Raw genomic sequence first — 18,003 nt, forward strand, 5'->3', positions numbered from 1 at the left:
GTTTTGTTACCACACCTAATTATCAGTGTAAAATTCTGATAGCATTTTATTCAAAAGCCACCCTGCTCAACCATGAGGTAGCCTTGAGGATCCCTCCTTGTAACCCTTCCTCCAGAGGAACTCAAAGAGGAGAGAGTAGTGTCTTGGTGAATCAGAATAGGCAGGGTATTCCGTGCATACAGGCACTATGGAAAGAAACATGGAGAAAGGTGTGGGGGGAAAAATGAACAAGACAGTTAAACTGCTATTGTTGATGGATCAGCAGGGGCAGAACATAATAAGAGATGAGATCAAAAATCTAGGCCAGATTGGAACTTGGTATATTCTTGAAGGTGAGTCTTAAAATTTGAGGAGTGTCAAAGAAGGAGCCAATGGAAGATGACAAAAGGAAAGGGTGACAGGGAGAGATCAAATGGGGAATAAGAATAAGATGGTTTTAGTGGCCATGATTTACATGGAGGATGGAGAGATGGGTATTGGAGTGACCACATGGGAGCACTTTGAAATAAACAAGGTGGTTAGATGCCCAGAGGTTGTTACACAGGTAGGGAAATAAAAAGAAAAAAGTGACGAGAAAAAATTAACGTGCAGTTATTAACAGAGAGCAGGGTAACTAAAAGTGAAAACAGGTCAATAATGGTACCAATGAGAATAGAGAGAAAAGTAGGAAGAAATGACAAACAGCAGCAGAATTAAATGTTGTAGTTCAAAAGATATGGTGCCCCACAAAGAGCTGTTGAAGGCACTAAAGCCATATGTTGGGATCTTCTGCATCAACTGATCAGACACATTCCTGAAATTGCCCACCCATGCAAACAGGAAACTTCCTCTTTCATTGACTATGGGCCCCATCCTGCTCCCACTGAAATCCATATGAATTTTGCCATTGACTTCACTGAAAGCAGGACTGGGCCCTGTGACTTGGTAATGTTTAGTATTACTCCAATGACTTTCTGACACCATTTGTCTCACTCAACTTTTCATGTTTATTTCTTAGGGGAAAAGATCTCTTTTGCTTTATAATTGATCTAGAGCAGGGACAGGAAAAGACCAAAGGGGAAATCAGCAGAGCGTCATTGCCAGGAATTAACTAACAGGCAGCTGGTAAAAATTACAAAATCCACATACACAAATGCAAAAAGCATAAAAGCAAAAATAGTTGAACTAGAATGCCTCACAGAAGAAGCAACAGAGGGTCCTGTGGCACCTTTGAGACTAACAGAAGTATTGGGAGCATAAGCTTTCGTGGATAAGAACCTCACTTCTTCAGATGCATCTGAAGAAGTGAGGTTCTTACCCACGAAAGCTTATGCTCCCAATACTTCTGTTAGTCTCAAAGGTGTCACAGGATCCTCTGTTGCTTTTTACAGATTCAGACTAACACGGCTACCCCTCTGATACTTCACAGAAGAAAGGGACCTTGATGTATCAGGCATTACAGAAACATGGTTGAATGACAAAAATCAATGGGATCCTGTAATTCCTGGCTATAAATAAGGCTGCGAGTCTGTCCAGGTGGTCACGGCAGTCACAGATTCTGTGACTTTTTGTGACCTCAGTGACTTCTGCAGTGGCTAGTGCTGGCTCAGGGGCTGCCCGAGCCAGGCAGCCCCTGTGCCAGCAGCAACAGTTTGGGTGTGTGGGAGGGGGCTCAGGGCTAGGGCAGGGGGTTGGGGAGTGTACGGGGAACGCTTACCTGGAGTGGGAGGCTCCCTGGCCCCCCTGAAGCTCATAGGTGGCGGAGGGGCGGGGGTCTCCACTCCGCAAGCTGCCTGCACCCGCAGGCCCCACCCCTGCTGCTCCCATTGGCTGCAGTTCTCAACCAATGAGATCTGCGGCAGCGGTGCTTGTGATGGGAGCAGCGGAGCACCTGTCCTGGCCCCTGCCTCTGCTGACTAGGAGTTGCAGGGATGCAGAACTGGGTAGGAAGCCCCTACTAGCGCCCCCAAACCTCCACAGCACCAGTAGGGGTCCTGGGTTGCGTGCCACGGCTCGGCTCCCCCCACCCCCAGTACCAGCGGGCATCTCAGGCCGCATGCTGCAGCCCACCCCACCCACCCAGCACCAGCAGGGTCCCAGGCCACCTCTCCCAGCACCTGTGGCGCCCCCAGAGCGTCCCCCCCCCAGAGCACCCGCAGCCCCCTGCCCAAGTTTTAGTTAGAGCACGCATTTTTAGTAAAAGTCATGGACAGGTCACAGACCCGTGAATTTTTGTTTATGGCCCGTGACCTGTCCATGACTTTTACTAAAAATACCTGTGACTAAAACACAGCGTTAGCCATAAACTATATAGAAAGACAGACAAGGTGGAGGGGGTGGTGAGGGAGTAGTGCTGAATCCAAAATATTCCATAGAATCCAATGAGAGGACCATGCAGTTGAATCTATGGATACAAATCCCAAGCTGTAAGAATATAAATATATTAGTATGCCTCTACTAACAACCTCCAGATCAAGAAAAGGATATTGAGTGCATAACATTGAAAGAGATCAGAGGCAGCAACATCGAACAAAATGCTTTTGAATAACAACTAACCAAAGGTATTTTTAAAAATGACAAGACATTCTTCAAGCATATCAGAGTCAGGAAGCCTGATAAAAGAATCAGTCGATTTGCTGGGTATAAAATAATTCATGGTATAAAAAAGGTAGTTCAAGATCTTCTGTTTTTGCTGTCTAATAACACAAGAACAAGGAGACCTTCAATGAAAATAAAAGGTAGTAAATTCAAAACTGATACAAGGAAATATTTTTTCACACAATATATGATTAGACTGTGGAATTCATTGACACATGATTCTTGTTGAGGTCAAGAATTTATCCATTCAAAAATGGATGCATATTTACATTGATAACAAGAGTTACAATAGCTATGGCTAACATAAATTTTAGAAGGGATGTTAAATTTCATGCTGCAGAGTTTAGCCAATCTCGAAAGGGTTTACAAGGAGGGACAAATTCTCACTTCTGCCTAATGAGAGGCTTCTGGCACCTTCCTCTGAAGCATCTAGTGCTGGCCACTGTCAGATACAGGCCACTGGCCTAGATGGCTCTTGGGTCTGATTCAGTATGGCAGTTCCTTTATTAACACAATAACCTTCTTCCACCTAGAAATCTATTAAGAAAAATAATGCTGCATAACATTTTCAGCATTGTGTGAGGTTCTAAATTAATTTTAGATTAATAAGAAATAGAATAGTATACAACCTCATTTTATGGCTTCACCGGGTATGAGATGTCCTAGCAATACTTTAGGTTAATAGAAATTTACCTGCCATGTTTCTTTCTGCTGCCTCTGATCTGCTTAAATCTAATGACATTTTTATCTTTTTATGCATACATTTTTCCTGCTATTTTATTTTGTACACATTATTGCTTCAGCAAAATAAAATCTTTCTGATGTGACTTTAGTAACTGGCAGTACAACAAAGCATTTTAATTCCTAGAAACCTGAGGGACGCCCTACATTTGAAGATTTGCTGCGTATAATTGATGAGATAGTGGAGAGTGAAGATGCTTTCTGAAGAAGAGGAGCGGAGGCACAAGAATTCTATAGTACAGCAAAGAATCAACATTCAAGAGACATGGCATTATTCTTTAAGAGCATGATTCTGCAAACTTCTGAGTGTTGCTGAATAAAGTGTGGAGAGCCTAAGCATTAACACTTAGCATTTCCTCAGCAGTCGTGGAGAAAGTTCCACATAATATAAAGAAACATGCACAATATATTCACCAACATGGGCTGCCTGTGCCTGCATTCAGAGAGGCTAGCCCCCTGCCGCCTGCCCCCATCCAATGCCTCGCTCTCACCAACCAGTCTTCCAGCGTAGCCCTGAACCCTGGCTGGTGCCCGGAACAGCCCCGAGCCTGGGTTGGCCTGCTGGCACCCGGAGCAGTCTGGAGGAACCCTGAACCCTGGCTGGCTGGTCAGGGCCAAGCCCTGACCCCGGGCCTCCCAGAGGAGCTCTGAGCCCTGCCACAGCCCAGTCCTGGGGCTGCAGCAGGGAGCATTAGCAGAGGATTGGGGGAGCTTAGCCTCCCCCAGCCTCCATTACACACTGCCCATGCCTGTGCCCTCTCTGAAGAGTTACCATGGGGTTAGTGAAAAATCGGGATTGATGAATGGAGCAAATTATAGGATATGGCAAAAATACAAACACTTAAGTGCAAACCAGTAAATGCAAATGATGTATATAGTGTCCATGTTTATGAGTTTCATTTACTGTTGCTGCCAGTTAGTAGTAGGAGCTGCTTGTATACTTAAGAGCTTTGCTTAAAAACTAAAAGCAAGGTCATTTTGTGAGGGCCACCTTCTCCCATAGTAATGCTTCCAGAGGTTCTCCTGAAATATTATTTCTCACAGCCTGTTGATTGATGCTTTATGCCAGTGATGGGCAACCTGCGGGCCGCGCTGACTGCCACCTCCCACAGCTCCCATTGGCCGGAATGGCAAACCTCGGCCACTGGAAGCTGCGGGTGGACATGCAAATGTAAACAAACTGTCTGGCGGTCCACCAGCGGATTATCCTGATGGGCCACATGCGGCCCGTAGGCCACAGGTTGCCACCACTGCTTTATGCCATATACTGGGGCCAATATTCTTGCTATGCCATTAGTCTGTTTTACCCACTCCACTCAGCTTACTTCTCTCATCTGGGTGTAACAAAGGACCATGGTCAACAGCCTAGACCAGTGGCTCAAATGCAGCACTCAAAGCCCTCACTGTAGGATTGAGCCCTAATTTATTTTATGCCAGGAAGTGTTTCTTGGGAATTTTTCACCCAGAGAGCATCTGGGGCCAGTCATAGCGATAAACAGCATGCACAATACATGACAGCTGACTTTCAATGGACTATAGACATTGATTTTGATTAACAATTAACTAATTTATATACCATATGTACTGTAAATGTATACTGTACACATTTATTTATATGAAATGTAAGTGTTCCTGAAAATGTTAAAGAACAACAAGTTACTCTATATTATATGTTACACATACAATGTGGCATATGGCATCTGTGGATGAAAGAAAATGTACTATGAATTCTGTTAAAATGGCAGATTTTCTGTCATTCTGTCACTGGACATTTGTGAAATAAGCTTTATAGTCTTAATAGCAAATGTCATACTACAGTATGTGTATAATAAACCAAATGTTAATTGTTTGGAAACTTTAACAACAGTTTGTCATTGATTTATTGACAGATAATGATTTATTGGCCAAAGATATTGCTGGTATAACTATTGACATCCATGGAGTTACATCAGGGATGTATAGGACTGAACATCTTTAGATAGGTATGTTAATTACTTACAGCAGGATTCAGTATCAGAGGCTAAATACAGATAGTACATACAGCCCTGAGCCACATTATGAAATATTACATATTTAGAAATTTTATTGAATAAAAGTAAGGATTACAGTAGATGTACAGCTGATGTGGGATGTGGTTTACAAAAGCATGATGGGTCTGATCATGCAAAAGGGTGAGGGTTGCTATATAAGGCTGAGCTCCCTTAACCCTCACCAAAGGTCCCCGCATGCAACTTATGTGTAATATGCATACAAGGTGATAAATTGGTGGGATTATTAACTAGGGCCTAATGCAGCAGTCTTTTCTATTGAAGTCACTGAGAGTTTTCCATGTAGAATAATAGTATGGTCAATTACATTTCAAACCATGTAGTTACAGGGGAAGTTGATAGTGAACCCTGTACTTGGGTTGCCTTACACTTACCTTATAAAAAGATTCTTGCAGCTTGTTTTGTTTATTTGTTTGTTTGTTTGTTTTTGGAAAAACTCTAGCCCCTCCATTGTTTGCTGCTGGCCTTAAATTTAGTCAGGAGAAAGTCTTTGGACTGGAGAGGAGGCTTTTCTTTAACCCATGAAATTCCACTCAGGTTTAACTGAGTTGTGAACTGTTGAAACACACCACTTTGATTCTCTTGCTAGCATTGCACAGAAAAATTACAGCCACATGAAAAACTAATAAGCAAACACAAATATTCTAAAGACCCAGCCCCAAACAGCCACCAAAGTAGGAGCAGCAGCACATGCTATACTGTGAAAGCCTGGAACCTGCCAGAGCATCTGTAGCAGCTGGGCTTACCCCGCCCCGCAACCACCCCCAGCACATGGCTCGTACACAGGGCCACCCGGGGGGAGGGGGGAACAAGTGGGGCAATTCACCCCAGGCCCCCACGAGAATGTCGGAGGCTCCCCCCCACCTCCGCCTTCCCCCCTCTCCCGGAGCCTCAGCATGCTGCGTCTAGGAGTAGCCCTGGACAGTGCTGCAGCGGCGTGGTTTGGGCGGGGCCTGAGTTCCTGCCGCTCGGAGCCACTTGGTAAGGGGGTGGGGCTGCGACCGAGCGACGGGAGCTCAGGCCCCACCACGCCGCTGCAGCGCTGTCCGGGGCCGCTCCTGGACGCGGCGCGCTGAGGCTCTGGGAGAGGGGAGGCGGGTGTAAGCAGCATGGTAAGCCCCTCTGAGCCGGACACCCCATCCCCCCCACAGCCCTGACCCCCTACTTCCGAGCCTACCCCCTCTGAGCCGGCCCCCTCCCTGACCCTCCCCCCCCCAGCCCCGATCCCCAGCTCTGAGCCGAGCCCCTCTGAGCCAGGCACCCCCCGACCCCATTCCCCCCACAGCCCTAACCCCTAGCTCCAAGCCCAGCCCCTCTGAGTCGGACACCCCCCGACCACATCCCCCCACAGCCCAGACCCTCAGCTCCGAGCCAGGCACCCCCCGACCCAGAGCCCAGCTCCCCATCCAGCCCTGGGCAACAGCAGCGCCACCCCCAGGCAGCGACAGCCCATTGGCACCAACCATCACCATCACCCAGTGACAGCCCATTATGTAATTGCAAATGTATACATACCATTAAAACATTTAATGTTTTTAAATAATGTATTTTGTGTATTTTCAAATTATTAAAAATTAATTTTTGAATGTATTTCACTGGTTATTTTTTACATTTCCAAATACATGTTACTATAGTATCGTAACTTTTTTTTATGGAAGGGGCCCCCAAAATTGCTTTGCCCCAGGTCCCCTGAATCCTCTGGGCGGCCTTGCTTGTACATCCCAAATCCACCCCCTTCCATCCCATGTGATGGAGGCATCACATGGGACAGGAGCTCCCCCAACTCTCAGGGCAGAACAGAGAGACAGTGTATTCAGTAGGCCCTTGTAAATGTCCCAGACCCAACACACAGTGTCAGTTGCCATCTTCTCCCAGGGATAACATACTTTGGGTGCTGCCTGCTAACATAGTCAAGTGGTAGCAGTCTGTGTTGAAGGTTTGGAGCTTGTAACTGGGAAAACTGTATCTCATGCGCTCCCTTGTGGCCAACAGTCATGTTACAGGCAGCATGCCTGAGTTTCCCCTCTTGGACTATTCAAATAAACCTAAAATCAAGCTTTTTCTTGGTCAAAAATAGCCCTCCTCAGGGACTGGGTTTATTAATATAAAAGAAACTGTAAATAAAACTCAAAACTCTCATAACAAAGTCAATTTATAAATCCACACAATCCAAGGTTTCTCTTCCTTCTCCCAAGCTGAGCATTCCTGCCTGGGGCCTTTGTAGTTCCCCCCCACTTGATATGGGGTTCTCCCAGGCTTCCCTGCCTACGGAGCTTTGCAGTCCCGTTCCCTACACAGAGAGCTTTCAGACTCTGCCACAGCTTCCTAAACTGTCCACCCCCCCATTCTTCATTACAGTGTCCTACTCCTTTTAAACTGCAATCACCCGATTCCTCTCAGGCAGCTCATCCTGTAAACCTCCAGCCCATGGAGACAAATCACTCTGTTATAGGGCTCAGACCCTTCTGATGATGCATGATAGGGGAGTTGTTACAGTAATACATTCCATTTTCCTTTTTTAAAAATAAAACCTCCAGGAAATTACATACAAAATACCAAGTTAAAAGAAAGTTATTTGGGTGCAAAGTCAAGCATATGAAAGTTGGGAAATGCTAGATTTAGTTAGTGCAGAATTAGAGTTGTTGGGGAATTTCCAGCAAAATGGGGATTTGTCAGACAATGTCAAACAGTTGAACCTGAAATGTTCTGTGAAAACATGTTTGGTTCAATTCACTTTCGATGAACCACAGGGCCTCTAGGAGCCACTGCTCTGAGGTAGTCTTGCCATATGGACAGTCTCAAGGCGAGGGACCCCCAGGACTTCCAGGGTCTGCAACTTCAGGGCTACCCCACCAGGCAGAGTGGCCTACTCCAGTACTCTCCCACAGCCTAGTGAACAGCTGCCCTGGGCGCTGGAGAGCCCTGGAGTCACAGACTCTGGTAGCTGCTGACTGAAATGTACACTCCTCTTGATAGTTTCAGGGCTGTCCACCACTGAATAGCAACTGTAAAATTGACAAGAATCACAACAATTTCATTTTGCACCTGCCATGATCCTGGGAGAATATTTCATAATATCATGCTGGGGTATATTAACAGGAGTGTCATATGTAAGAAATGAGAGGTAGTTGTCCTGTTCTACTTGGCACTGGTAAGGCCTTAACTGGAGTAATGTGTCGGGTTCTGGATGCCACAATTAAAGAAACAATTAGACAAATGGAAGAGAATCCAGAGGAGAGCCAAATAGTGGACAAACTGATGAGAGGCCACAGGACAGCAACAAAAACTATAACAGTTTTTAGAAAACCTGACCTGTAAGAAAAGGTTACAAAAACTGGCCATGTTTAGTTTTGAGAAAAGAAGGACGAGGGGGAGACCTAATAACAGTGTTCAAATATGTTAAGGGGACAGTGATCAATTGCTCTCCACTGAAGATAGGTCAAGAAGTATTTGACTTAATTTGAAACAAGGCAGATTTAGATTGGCTATTAGGAAAAACTTTAACTATAAGGATAGTTAAGGACTGGACTAGGGAGGTTGTGGAATCCCCATCTTTGGGGATGTTTAAGAAGAGGGTGGTTAATCACCTGCCAGGGATGCTCTTTGTATATTTGGTCCTGCCTCATCGCAAGGGGCTGGACTAAATGACCTCTCGAGGTCCCTTCCAGCCCTATATTTCCGTGATTCAGTTCAGAAACACCATGTGTCGGTTTTCTAAATGAAAATGGTATGGAATTTCCATTTTGCAGGAAATTTTTAAATGTCGAAATTTCCCGCAACTCAGAAATTCTATATTTTGATCAGCTTTTGTTTTGATAGTCTTTAATTACATGATCCCATACTATTTTCCCCACAGGATCCCTGCCAAATTCAGTGCGAAGGATGGACACAAAGGAGTAGAATTAAGGTTTCATCAGAAACTGACAATCTGGCATTTCCTAATTTTTGATTTGTGACTTTGCAATCAAAGTTATGTTATTTTAACGTACTTTTAAATATGTATTTTTACTGAAGTTTATCTAAAAAGTAAAGATAGAATTCCAGTGCTGTCCTCCATCAAAACACTTGATTTAAATATAGTCTAGGCTTCAAATTATTAATTTTGGATTGGGTCAGCTTGTCATTATAGTCCATTGCTTTGTTCAACTTTTTAATACTCAGAAGGGAAATCTGTAAATGCTATCTTGTAATTTTCCCTGGACAAGTTCAATCACCCTTCAGAAACTCCTTTCTTTCTTACTCTTTTTATTGTTATTACTTAGTTTCATATAACAATAGGCACAGAAAATCTGCCTGAATTGCACCAAATTTTCTGGTATATGTCTCATCTTCTTTGTAGTTTCAGACTTTTTTTAAAGTAGACTAGATATCTAGATTTCAGTTATTCTGCTGTAGAGCAAAATGCGATACAAGAACAAGGCTTCAGTGGAAATACTTCTGATGTGAGGTTAGTATCAAGCCTCTGATTTTTTTTTTTTTTAAAACAGGAAAGTAGGTGGGGCTAAATTTTGCCTGTGCTAAAACATACCTCTTCTCTGAGGTAGGATTTCAGTTAGAGAGATTTTACTGTTACCGACACAACAACTGAAGAAGAAAGGATTGAATTTTTATTTGAAAACAAGCAGACAATCAACTATGATTCTTTCTACCTGTAAGTAAAGTGGGCCGTGTATTTTATGCTTTATGTTCTGTTTTGTACACTAGTTAGCAATGAGCTGCATAAATATCACCATATTTTCCAATTATCCTGCTCTGAAATTGTCATATTAATATGCATATTAAAATTGTTGGTGTTAACTTTCCGAATTACTTCACAAAATTGCTATGATGGCTTCAGCAAAGCTACTATTGTTACCAACATACGGACTAGTGAACTCAACAAACGGGGAACACAAGAGGATCGGAAACCAAAGGACTGTCCTTAAGAGTGTGTCGTGCATAGACATGACAGGGAATTTAACAGAATTATAGGGAAACTTTCCGATTATGAAGAATTCAGCTCAATCAAGAGCTAAGTGATAAAACTTCAGGAATTTCAATATTTTTCTATTAGTGGAAAAACAACATTTGGTTTGAAAAAAAGTATGTAGTTTTAGAAGCAAACTTTACTGTTGATTTCCAACAGGACATGATTTTATAGTTTTTTTCAGTCTGGATAAAAGGCAAGCAATATCTAGTCAATTGTCGGGCACTCTATATGTCACAAATGAGATGTTTTTGATGAGCAAAGATAGGTTAGGTGGGCGGACTATCCCTCAATGTACCAATTTACACAATTGGTACACAACTCAAGCTGCTTGAAAAACAAAGTGTTGTTCCGAGCTTGGTACAAGAACATGATTGCTTAGAATCAGACTAATTATCAACATTTAGCATCATTCTATCAGAAATGGCAAAACAAAATAAAAAAAAATTCTGAGTATTAGATTATAAAAGACAAGTGATAAGAAAAATACATTTCTAACTTGGCTGTTGGTTTTGTCTAGCTAACAGATTCCACTCTAATTAGAGCAATTTATATTTAGGAGATGGGAAGGAAGTGGCACACATTCTTATGCATATACTGGCCACATATATGGGCAGCTATATCAATTTAAAGGGCACCCATGGGCCCTAAAATTTTGTGCAGCATCTATAGTCTTAATCTTGTAGTTCCAGTGTAGAATTTAGCAGCAATGGGAGCATCTCAAAGATCAAAGGGTTCCTGCACTTTCATTATGCCACCTTTAATTTTCACAGAACTGTCTCTGTAGCGTCTCCTCAAGCAACCCACCACTCCTCCTCCCCACAGGCACATCTTTTTCTTCCCCCTCCCTTCCTCTGGCACCCAGCACACCACTCTTCTGCTGTGCATAGCTAGAACCAGTTATAGATCCTTTCCTGGATTGTTTACTATGATGGCAGCTGTTCAACATGTCAACTAACTATAACTCAGGGTACTCTTGGTTACCCATTTCCCTTTATTATGTCTCCTGCACCTATATCTCTGCAGGTATCTTCAAAATGGTGCCTCAGAAATCACTGAATCCTAAGTCTGGGTCTCACAGACCTTTTGGTCAATATGGCTTTCAGGCTTTGCACAGGTGTTTGATTTATACTTGTCAGCTAGTCAGCAGAACATGTAACTAGTCACTGTTTTAAGGACAGGTGTCTTCCTTCCAGCCATTTTTGGGGAGGAGAGGGCAAGCTATAAGACTGGTTGACTTTCCCCTTGTGATTTCCCTGCCATTGTTAGATTATTATTTTATCTGGGAGCAATATGGAACTTTGTTTCAGACTACCAAATGTCTGGAGAAATGAGATTCTTACCATTACCACCAAAGACAAAATGCATGACAAGCTCTAAAGCCAAAGGGCCGGATCCTCAGCTGGCATAAATTTTAAATCATTGACTATGTTTTGGTAGCTTAAATGAAAGCCCACCATTCAGAGAAGTAAGGACTGAAAAGTGTGCTGTCACCACAGCTGATTTATGTAGACATATTCCCAAACAACTACTTATTGAAAACAAAAATACATCTTTGTATTAACAGCAAAAGGAGTAAAGGGCATTTTCTTTCCAGTGCCCTGTCCCATTATGTCTGTGGGTTATAATATTTTAAACCTCAACAGCTACTACACATGTTCCCTTTGGAAAATGCATTTAGGGCCAACTCTTGAATTCCTTACTGAGGCAAGACTCCCACTGAAATCAACAAAAATTAATGATAAAAACTGTGAAATCATGGAACCACATAACTAGGGTGGAGGCAGGCAGACAGTGTGTATGTGGTGAGCATCATCATTACTGTTCAGCAACCTCCTCTAGTGTATGCAAAGGGTTTTTCCAAAGGGCAAGCTACTCCATTAAGGGCCTGATGCAAAGCCCACTGAAGTCAATGAGAATCTCTGCATTGACTTCAGTGGGTTTGGCTCATGCCCTCGCACAACATGAATTCAGGGAGAAAGTGTGTAAAAACAATGTTTAAACTATAGAAGTCAATAGGCAAAATTCTATTTCAGAGATCCATAGATTCCAAGGCCAGAAGGCACTGTTGTGATCATCTAATCTGACCTCCTGTATAACACAGGCCATAGAAGTTTCCCAAAATAATTCCTAAAGCATCTCTTTTAAAAAAATCCAATCCTGATTTAAAAAGTGTTACTGATGGAGAAGAAATCTGCAATGACACTTGGTAAGTTGTTCCAGTGGTTAATTACTCTGTTAAAAATGTACACCTTATTTCCAAATTTGTCTAGCTTCAACTTCCAGCCTTTGGATCAAGTTATACCTTTCTCTGATAGACTGAAGAGAGCATTATTAAATATTTGTTCCCCCTGTAAGTACTTATTGACTGTAATCAAGTCACTTAACCTTCTCTTTGTTAAGCTAAATAGAGTGAACTCCTTCAATCTATCATGATACGGGATGTTTTCTAATCCTTTAATCATTCTTCTTTCTGAACCCTACAATTTTATCAACATCCTTGACTTGTTGACACCAGAATTGGACACAGTATTCCAGCAGTGGTCACACTACGGCCAAATGCAGCGGTAAAATAACCTCTTTACTCCTACTTGAGATTGTATCCAAAGATTGCCTTAGTCCTTTTGAGCACAATGTCATACTGGGAGCTCATGTTTAGTTGATTATCCACCATGGCCCTCAAATTTTTTTCAGAGTCACTGCTTCCCAGGATAGAGTTCCCCCATCATTTAATTATGGCTAAGGCTATGATTATGTCATGGAGGTCACGGAATCCGTGACTTCCATTGACCTCCATGACTTTTTCTGCCCCAGAGCTGGAGTTCCAAGCCAGCCTTGCCCCCGCATCTCCCATCTCCTGGGTGGTGGGGGGACTCCACAGCTGCCCAGCTGCCGCGGGCAGACCCTACCATGGGGTAGGAGGGCCCCGGAGCTCCCACGCACCGTAGCAGTGGGGGACCTGGGAGTCCCTGCAGTAGTGGGTGCTGAACCCACCTACCCCTTTTGTCAGGGATATTTTTAGTGAAAGTTTGAGACAGGTCACAAGCTTCTGTGAATTTGTTTATTGCCCGTGACCTGTCCATGACTTTTACTAAAAATATCCGTGACAACAACTTAGCCTTAATTATGGCCTACAATCTTTGCTACCAGATACATACCTTTACCTTTAACCATACTAAAATGCATGTCTGTTTGTGCGCAGTTTACCAAGAGATCCAGATTGCTCTGTATCAGTGACCAATCCTCTTTATTATTTACCACTCCCCCAATTTTTGTGTCAGAGGCAAACTTTATCAGTAATGAATTTGTTTTCTTCCAAATCATTAATAAAAATGTTAAATAGTGTAGAGCCAAGAACTGATCCCTGCAGGACCCCACTAGAAATACACCAGTTTGATGATGATTCCTCCTTTAGAATTGCATTCTGAGACCTGTCAGTTAGCCAGTTTTTAATCCATTTAATGTGTGCCATGTTAATTTTATTTCATTCTAGTTTTTTAATCAAAATGTCATGTGGTACCAAGTCAAATACCTTACACAAGGCTAAGTATATTACATCAGCACTATTACCTTATACAACCAAACTTGTAATCTCACCAAAAAATATATGAAGGTAGTTTGGCAGGACCTATTTTCCATAAAACTATGTTGAGATTGACATTAATTATATTACCCTCCTTTCATTAATCAAGTCCTGTATCAGCTGGGATCCATGGCAGAAGGACAGGCCTGTAATTACCTGGGTTATCCTGTTTACCCTTTTAAAATATTGGCACAACATTAGCTTTCTCCCAGTCTTTTGAATTTTCTCCAATGTTCCAAGACTTATTGAAAATCATCTTTAATATGCCAATGATCTCCTCATTAGCTCTTTTAAAACTCTTGGATACAAGTTATCTGGACCCACTAATTTTAAAATGTCTAACTTCAGTAGCTGCTGTGCAACGTCCTCCTGAGATATTAGTGGAATGGAAAGAGTGTTATCATATGATATTACATCATCTGTTTTCCCCCAAATACAGAACAGAAATATTATCGAACATTTTTCCTTTTCTGCATTATTATTAATAATTTTACCATATTGATCTAGTAATGGACCAAGACCATTGTTAGGATTCTTTTTGTTCTACATATACTTAAAAAACTCCTTCATATTATCCTTTACTTTGTTGACCATAGATTTCTCCCTGTGTCCCCTTGCTTCCCTTATAAATTTTCTATAATTCTTACCTTCTGATTTATATTCATTACTATGAACGTCTGTTTCTTCCATTTGTAATATATTACCTTTACTTCCTTTCTAAACCATGTCTGTTTTTAATCAATAGGGCCTTCTTCCTCAATTGTGGCTTTTTGGGCATCTAGGAAAATGTTCCCAAACAATTCCCAATTCTCATTCAAATTTTTCTGATTAAATTCTTCCTCCCAGCTGATTTGGCTCATAATTGTTTTCAGCCTTGTGAAACTGGCCCTTATAAAGCACCAAGTATCTCTCTCTCTCTCTCTCAGTATCACAGGTGTGGACTTGATTCTGCTTGCACATTATAAATATGATCAAGTCATGATCACCTGTACCTAAGTTACTGTCAAGATGTCTGTAGTGGCTCAGGAGTGTGAGTACCAACCTCAGTGCACACTATTGAGAAACAGGGCACACACCCCAAATTGGTTGTAAGTTCGATACTTAAATTTCACCAACCAAGTTTCAAGTGTGAACTCCTCCTCCTATAGCTGCCTTAACAGGATGTCACAGACAGTCCTCTTGGGTACTCCAACCTATCTTGCCACCCAGGTAAAGCTTGCCTTTCTGATAGATGGTCCCTTACATCAAAAATCACAACAATGTTCAGGTTATTCCCAGTTCCAAAGGACCAGTCACTTACCCTAGATCACTTGCACTTTAGATCCTACACCAAAAACAACGCTTGTAGCCAATCCTATAATAAATTAACTAATCATTTATTACCCAAGAAAAAGAAATATGAGAGTTATTTACAAGGTTAAAGCAGGTAAACATACACACACAAATGAGCTAGTCTTAGGTTCCAAAAGGTAATAGAAGCTGCTATAATATGCAAGCTCCATAAGTACTCCTAAGGTTCACCCAGGCCAGGTACTGGGAATCCCTTGTTTATGCTTAGAAATCTTGCCCTCTCCAAGTACAAACAGCATAGACATACAGTCTTCCCCCAGGGTTCAAACTGATGAGATGAGTTCACCTGCATGTCTCCTCTTCATGGGTATGTGCAGAGGGAGAGCGATCAACCAAAGCTTTGTTCTTTGATGCTTCACAACGGTTCATTTGGTTCCAATGAGCCTCCTTAGTGGGCAAGACATAACACTCCCTTTGGCAAACTAGTATTTCACACTTGGACATGCTTCTCCTCTGACTGGTGATTTCAGAACACTTTTGCAGTCACAGAGCAAACACTGAAATATTACCTTATAAATGGGATACAGATATTATAAGTAAGCTTATGATTTAGTTATGGGTATTTTTAGTAAAAGTCATGGACAAGTCATGGGCAATAACAAAAATTCACAACCCCTGACCTGTCCATGACTTCTACTATAAATCACTTTTGTCATCTTTATCTGGCTTGTCCTCGACCATCCCTCCATGAACGCAGGTCGATGCCACACCATTCTATTTTGTTGCAAGCACATTCTTTTCATTTCTGGCCAAAGATTTTTGTCATGGGATCGGTCCAGTGCGTTTTCGGTCTGCCCAGCGGTTGCTTGTGGTCTCTGGGGATCCAATCACTGGTGTGGGTTGTCCACCTATTGTCTTGCCTGCATACTATGTGACTTGCCCATCTTTGCTTTGCGTCGTACATTGCCTGCACTACATCGGTCACCTCCGTACGCTTTCTGATCTCCTCATTCGGTATGTGATCACGGAGCGATATCTTGCACATTTGCCTTTCCATTGCTCTCTGAGTGACAGCGAATTTTTCTTTCTCTGCTTTCGTCATTGACCAGCTTTCTCCTCTGGCAGAACAGTGGAGTTAAACAGTTCTTTCCTTTCCTTCATGGGCAATTCATCATCCATTTGAGATATCTTTATTTTGTTGAAATTTGCCCACCCCACCTTTCATGTTTCTGCAGCTGAGCAGAGAGAACTGGCCGCTGCAGAAGTCATGGAGATCGTGGAAAGTAATGGAATCCGTGACTTCCGCAACCTCTGTGACAGACTCACAGCCTTAATTATAAGTGAGATTAATGTACGTAGCAACCTACAAGCATTTCATAAATTCTAAACACATTTTTATCAATCTATATCTATTTTAACAATACTAACAAAAGAGAGCCAGACTGAATTCCAGCTATGCATTTGTCAGTGTGCAGTTGAGGCCAAGAGGCATGGGCAGCAGGTACAATAGGCCAGGGAAGCCTTTGCCTTCCCTGGCGCTGCCACTGACCCGCTGTCGGACACCTGGCCCCAGCCCCTCCCCAAGACTCTCACTGCCTCCTCCACTCCACACACCCTCAAGGTCCCTGCTGCTTGCTGTGTCCCTCCTCCTCCTCTGGACAGGGAGTGAGGAGGGATGCAGAGAGCCAGCAGACTGGCGAGGCTCTACCGAGTGCTGGAGCCGGCAGCTCGACAGGGAGGCAGGGCCTTCAGGGGTAGGAGGAGCTGGCACTAAGGGGATGGCGGCTTGGCCTGGCCCGAGGGATGGCAGCTTGGCTCAGCAGGAACTCGGGGGCCAGGGGAGCTGGTAGTTCCACCTGGGGCTGGCCTGGCACTCAGGGAGACTGGTGGCTCAGCCCAGGGCTGGGGCCGGCAGTCAGAGGAGGTGGGAGGGGGCAGTGGGTCAGGGGGGTCGGCAGCAGTGGCTCAGCACAATGTGTGGCTGGGGCAGGCGGGCCAGGGCTCCTCTGGTTGCGGGAACCCCTCAGAGTCAGGGCTTCTCCTTTTACAAGGTAGAAGGGGGATTTCAGGGGTCTGGTGTAAGGGGGCAGGGCCTTGGGTGGAAGGCATGAGGCTTGCAGGCTAGCCTCCCCAAAGCGGGGGTTCACCCTGCCCGTGACAAGAAGCCTTGGCAGAGGCTGGCACCTGGTCTGCAAGCACCACAGTTACCATTAAATTTTTAGTTCTGTGATAATTTCTTCTTTCTCTCTCAAGTATCTCATGTACATTAAAGAAAACAGAATTTGGCTTTTTGTATCCAAATGAAGTTAATTTTCTTTCTGTTGCACTTTGAGTTCTGGCTTCTCTCTTTTGAATGGAGGGATTTTAAAAAAAAATAAGTAATAAAGAGTGTAGAGATGTCTATGTGAGGCAATATGCTGCATGTGCTTCTGTCAGGAAGTGCAGGCTTCCTGTACCACTTTATTAATCATTGCTACAATACTTGGAGTCAGCTCTGTGTGTATATAACTTCCTGTCTTGCTAGTACAAGATTATGATGTGAGCAAGTCTAATCAAGTTATTCACACGGAGAGCCAAGCACTTTGACATTTGCGGTGGGTACTTTAGAATCTAAAGTTTAGAGGTACAGGTATGGGTCATCTTTTCTTCCTGATAGGGGCTGCAAAGTCACTATGAGTTATTCTGTCACTTTTGTGGTCTGTGAACTGCAAATTCGCTAATCAAAGAGGTCAGAATGAGAAAGAAGTGTCACATGTATTGTGTAAACAGGCTCACCAGTAACTTTGCAAGATGTGACG

General features: G+C 43.2%; 2 protein-coding genes across 2 annotated transcripts in view; both read left to right on the forward strand.

Annotated features, from left to right (window-relative positions):
• TEC (tec protein tyrosine kinase) overlaps window positions 1-5,179 on the forward strand; it is an 81,417-nt gene extending 76,238 nt beyond the window's left edge. Inside the window, exon 18 of the mRNA XM_034771741.1 lies at window positions 3,446-5,179. Coding sequence (XP_034627632.1) covers window positions 3,446-3,523 — 78 coding nt within the window. The 3' untranslated portion in view covers window positions 3,524-5,179. The remainder of the gene's footprint in view (window positions 1-3,445) is intronic.
• A 4,733-nt stretch (window positions 5,180-9,912) lies between these two features.
• The window catches only part of TXK (TXK tyrosine kinase), a 41,153-nt gene continuing 33,062 nt past the window's right edge, over window positions 9,913-18,003 (forward strand). Inside the window, exon 1 of the mRNA XM_034772799.1 lies at window positions 9,913-10,017. Coding sequence (XP_034628690.1) covers window positions 10,002-10,017 — 16 coding nt within the window. The 5' untranslated portion in view covers window positions 9,913-10,001. The remainder of the gene's footprint in view (window positions 10,018-18,003) is intronic.

Source organism: Trachemys scripta, chromosome 5 (assembly GCF_013100865.1).
Source record: "Trachemys scripta elegans isolate TJP31775 chromosome 5, CAS_Tse_1.0, whole genome shotgun sequence".
Lineage (NCBI taxonomy): Eukaryota > Metazoa > Chordata > Testudines > Emydidae > Trachemys > Trachemys scripta.